This window comes from Amborella trichopoda, chromosome 8 (assembly GCF_054954075.1).
Source record: "Amborella trichopoda isolate Santa Cruz 75 chromosome 8, AtrichopodaSantaCruz75HAP2 v2.0, whole genome shotgun sequence".
Classification (NCBI taxonomy): Eukaryota; Viridiplantae; Streptophyta; class Magnoliopsida; order Amborellales; family Amborellaceae; genus Amborella; species Amborella trichopoda.
Window position 1 is genome coordinate 42,981,323 of NC_142343.1, and position 5,089 is coordinate 42,986,411.

The 5,089-nt window shown below is 38.1% G+C and overlaps 1 protein-coding gene across 1 annotated transcript; it reads right to left on the bottom strand.

The window, feature by feature from the left end:
* Positions 1-554: 554 nt before the first annotated feature.
* CHIL (Chalcone-flavanone isomerase family protein) lies at positions 555-4,703 on the bottom strand. The gene is made up of 5 exons (XM_011624355.3): positions 4,652-4,703; positions 4,295-4,378; positions 1,981-2,136; positions 1,376-1,602; positions 555-960 (listed from the first exon to the last, which is right to left on the bottom strand). Coding segments are annotated over exons 1-5 (630 nt in total). The 5' UTR covers positions 4,653-4,703; the 3' UTR covers positions 555-798.
* Between the last annotated feature and the right edge of the window lie 386 nt (positions 4,704-5,089).

Genomic DNA, 5,089 nt, shown 5'->3' on the forward strand with positions numbered 1-5,089 from the left:
CAAAACATTTAGTCCTTGCTTCTCTGCAAATCTCTCTCTATTTTTCTCTCAATTTTTTTCCTTGTATTTTTCGATTCATAATGCTTTTTGAGCTCAAGGTGATGGAGATGGGAACCCTTAAGCGCTACTAATGGCAGAAATTATAAATGGCGTACCAGAGGTTAGATCTATCCCACACCATGATATGAAGAGAAACTTCAAAGAGAGATCAAAGAAGCTCAAATGCTTGGTCCTTGGCAAAGGATTTCTAATGATGGGGGATGAAGTTGTGGAGGAGGAGATAGATGCCATTTCTGAGGGTAAGGATATAATTCTTCAGGTAAAATGACAGACAAACTGCTCAATTTTTTTTAAAAAAAAAATATTAAATAAAACCATTTACTTTTGATACAAAGATATCTCAATCATCCATAGCCATTAGATTTTGCGCATTGTTCAAAGTTCAAATGAAGACTTCTCCAATTTTAGTGTCACATCCCAAGATCTGATGACTGATGGCCATCGTGAACTTTTTTTCACAAAAAATAAACTTAGTCTTCCAGCACACAATCTCCTGTGAAAAGCCACCAAATGACTATCTATATTTTGAAAACATACATATTCATTTTCATTTGCAGACAAACCAGAAGTAAAACTGGTCCAATACCTGAGACCTACATAAAGGGAAGACAATTTGACAAAAAGGGCTTCCAGCTAGGATCAAAGCCACACCATGATCTACTTATGCACTCACCAACGAAGAGAGAGAGAGAGAGAGAGAGAGAGAGATTATTGAGAAACAGCTGTCAATCCATGAGATTATTGAGAAATCAAATCTGCCAAGCCATTAGCCAATGAGGCCATTGTCGTAGGAGAAACAGCCCTGCTCCCACCCAAGTACCATGTTTGCAACATCTCCACCACATTGCCATTTTCCACTTTGGTCTTTGCTTCCTCCTTTCCTTCAGTTATGAATCCAACCTACGAGACCACCAAGAAGGGTAACATCGTCATCCAAGGGTGGCAACGGGTTAGATTGGGTCTGGACCCGACCCAAAAATTAGAATATTTATATATTTAATTATATTTAAATATATTGGGACTCAAAAATATTACTGGACCTGAACCTGACTAGACCCGATCAGGCCCGGAGAGTGTTAGGGTCCAAGATTTGGACCCAGACCCATCCCTTCGAGTCCAATTTTTTAACCCATACCTGGACCCGAGGTGTAGACCCAATTCGGGTCCGGGCCCATTGCCAACCCTATGGTCATCCCAATTATTAGTTCATTCTCAGCTTCCATCTTCCATTATTTCCTATAATAATGTCCCCCCTTCCTCTCTCTCTCTCTCTCTCTCTCTCTCTCTCTCTCTCTCTCTCTCTCGGCTAAATTACCTCAGCTGTTTTTGATGAAGCAGGAAAGTGATAGGTGAGGACAGAATTTTTCTTGAAAAATTTTCCTTGGAAAAATTCCAAAAGTTTTTCGAGTGCTTCCTCTTCTTCTTCTTCGTATTTATCTTCGGCCGCCAGCCGATCTCGCACAGCACTTTCCAGTTGAACACCGTACTGTGAGCCCTTAATTTCCTTAATCACCACGATTCGGAAGAACTTCTCGACAGGAGCTGAAATTTTCAAACAACAAGAAGTAATGGGAGTTAGTGTTTTAAAATTCAGCAAGTTGAGTTGGAACTGCTTGAGTTGATAGTCTCTCCAAGTCCTATGTAAATAATGCCATGAGAGTCAATCAAGTTGCACACTTTTCGACTCTTGTAGCATCAACCTGGAGATTTTGGAAGGGTTGAGAAGTGTCGAAAGGGTCGAAAAGTGTGCGACTCGGTTGGGAGTTCTTTACACTAAACTAGGCAATCAGGAATAAGCCAGGGTGAATCTCCACTTCGTGAGCCTCTGATTCGGAAACCCCTAAGTTTAGCTATAAGAGGACAATTCTAAATCGGATCAGCGATTTTTAAAACACTGATCATGATGAATAAAAAGGTCACCTTGGATGAGGGCATCGCTGAACGAATCATCTTCTGCAAGTTCAGCCCCTGTTGTTCCCTTGAATGATTGTAAGTGATTAACAACATCTGAGTCCAAATATATTCCTATAGCAGTGAACTTAATCTGGAGAAAATGGATCTCAATGTCTGTTATGCCTGTAAAAATAGATTAAAATTGCAGTGAAATTAGATAAAAATTGTCATTAACCAGCAAAATATTGCGCATCAATTGAGACATTTATATACTCAAAATGGACAATCAAATAATCTTTAAAATAGGAGTAAAGTAAAATTGGAATTACATCAGTGAATAAACAATTTTCTAAATCAATTTGAGATGAGTTTGACAGTACGATGCTTAATTAGGCATTTTTTTTAGGGGGTAAAATAAAATGAGCTTTCGCTAAGGCCTTAATATGACCAGTTTTCTCTGTTATTACATTTGTCCTGTTTGGGAATGGGAAAAGGCATGGAAATGTAGAGCCCTGAATTTCCCTATATTTCCAGGCTTTTCATCATTTTTGCGAAAAATTGCAGAACACCGATTTCTCAGGAAAATCGGGAAGCAAGAAAGCACCTCATCCCCTTTTATTTCTCTACCCTCATGATCTCTCACCTTCTCAATCTCTCTTTACCAAGCTCTAGCCTAAGCTTTCTCCGCTTTTCACAGACAGGTTACCAAACAAGGGTTTTCAGCTTCCCGTCTGAGTTTTCTATCTCTTCGTTTGTGTCGTACTCCCAGTTTCCCAGATATCTAGCAGAAGAATATCTTTCTCAGTTACCAAACATACCCGAAGAGAAAATGATTAAGGTTTAGGTAGGCCCAGCTCACATTTTAATCTCAGCCGCTCAACCAATTGAAAAGTGAAACTTCAAAGTAGATTTTCTAGAATTATTTATTTTCAAAATCAAATATTTCGTGCAAAGGCTCTCTCTGGAGCATAAGCTTATACTGTAGCTATAAGCCTTCTGACTTCCTTGCTCTTTTACTTTAGAGGGATAATCTTACTCAATTTTGACCGTCTGATTTTTATGGTTTATTATGTAAGGAGGGCGTGTACCATATTGCGGAGCATAGTATATTGTTTCCCTCAATAAAAATATACTTACTTGGAAGGATTTTTTCTATCTTAAATTTTGGAAACCACCTAAGAATTACTAAATAATTATTCTCAAAAAGAAAAAAAATGGAAGCTTAAGCTTTCTTACGCTTAGATTTCACCCTCTAATAATTGGAGGGTCTCTATTTAGTCTTTTAAACATTTTTTTTTTCAAGTGCATAGGTAGTGGAATTAGAAAAATAAAAATAAAAATAAATAAATTATAGATATATATATATTGAAGTTAATCTATGGGTTGAAAAGGTTATGTCCCCAAAATTAATCCTAGATGGGTTTTACTGACGGAGTAAATAGACAGTATACTTTTGCGGGACTACAAATATTTTGGCTTATGTAAAATAACCAAGATATTTCTTTATTTGTTTACGTAGCATTATTAGGGATTATCTTTCCTTGAGTTTTTGTTTCCATATGTCCCTACTAGTGTGAATGGATCAGTCCACCAGGATTAATTTTTTGAAAAATATGAAAAAAATATGTAGCCTAGCCCGGCCCAACACCATTAACACGATTTGCACGGACCATGTAGCCTTTGGCCGGGTTCAGGCCCAGGTAAGGCCTCTAGGGTTGCAGACAAAGTGAGTGTTGGTGCAGTCCAAGCCTAGCCCCTTGCCAGCCCTATTATGTTCCCTTTCACCAGCAGGGATGCTAGAGTTACATTATTCTTCAAAAATTACAAGATCAGGTCACTAGACACCTAGGGGTGGGAATGGGTTAGGTAGGCTCCTGGACTCGGACCCAACCTAACTCAATTAGGTTTAGGTTAGACCTAGACCAGACCTTGACCCGATCCAGTGGGTCTAGTCCGGGTGGGCGGAGTCCGGGTCTCAAAATAAAAAAATGCAACAAACTATGTCATGTATTTTGTGATACATGGTTACTATATTTGTCTATACTTTATGCATATATGTACCGGGTCGGGTTGTATCAGGTTCACACCGACCAAGACTAAAATTTGCCCAGAAAGGTCTCAGTTAGACCTGGATCCAGACCCCACGTGTCATAGGTTCGTTGTCTTGTTGCAAACCTAGACCCAATTAGGTCAACTAGCCGGGTCCACGGGTCAACCCGATTCCCACCCCTAATTAGAACTTTTTAATGAGAGATGTGTTACTCAGTTCAGTCAAAAAACAGTTTGAAAGCAATGAATTAATAAATTTATTGTATGAATAAATTAATGATCAAGTACTCACCATGACCCAGAAGGTGTAGAGGTTTACTGGCTGTGACCTCTGAAGGGAAGGGGAATTCATCAACCATAACAATTTCAGAACCCACTGTAAAGACCAAAAAAAAAAAATGAATGATTAAATATAAGATCCAACATAAAACTAAAAAATTCCAAATTTTAGTCTCACACTCCAGTTGGCAAAAAATGAAAATGAGAAAAAAAAATGCTGAAAAATAAATTTTTTATATAATTTCAGAGAGCAAAATATCATGGTGAGAAAAAAATAGAAGTTGGGTTTGTGGGATTAACTAAAAAAGAAACTTGGATTTGTGGATAAAAATAACTCTCTGTGTCTTTCAAGATGATAGAATGCACTTACTGATTTATGAAGATTTGAAAGCTGAGAAGAGTTTTGGTCTCTCTCTGCAATTGAGGCTGGTGTAGGGGTTTATATAAGTGGTGAAAAGTGGGGTTTGATCGAAGAACCACTCCTCTCCGGAGGGTAGTTGTGTATGATGCCACCGGTTTTTCTACTGCAACGACTGGCAGGTGAAACCATTTAGAAATCGCCCTGGTTGCCTTGTCAAATTCACGAATACCCCTACCCTTTATGGTTTTTGCGGGCATTTCCCATATTCAGATTTGGACCCGGTTTCTATGCGGCCAAGCCCACGTATGTACAAATGCGGGCCTCCTAATAAATCTATTTTTGAGATGGATTTTAAAACTTAATTTTTAAAGATATATAATCTCTAACATGGAAATCATGAATATGAATAAATAAATATATTTTTAAAACTAAAAACAATAATTTTAG

Coding starts and splice junctions, on each gene's coding strand:
- CHIL (XM_011624355.3), bottom strand. Junction 1,603..1,980: donor CAGCGATGCCCTCATCCAAG/GTGACCTTTTTA, acceptor TGAAAATTTCAG/CTCCTGTCGAGAAGTTCTTC. Junction 961..1,375: donor CTTCATCAAAAACAGCTGAG/GTAATTTAGCCG, acceptor GTGGTCTCGTAG/GTTGGATTCATAACTGAAGG.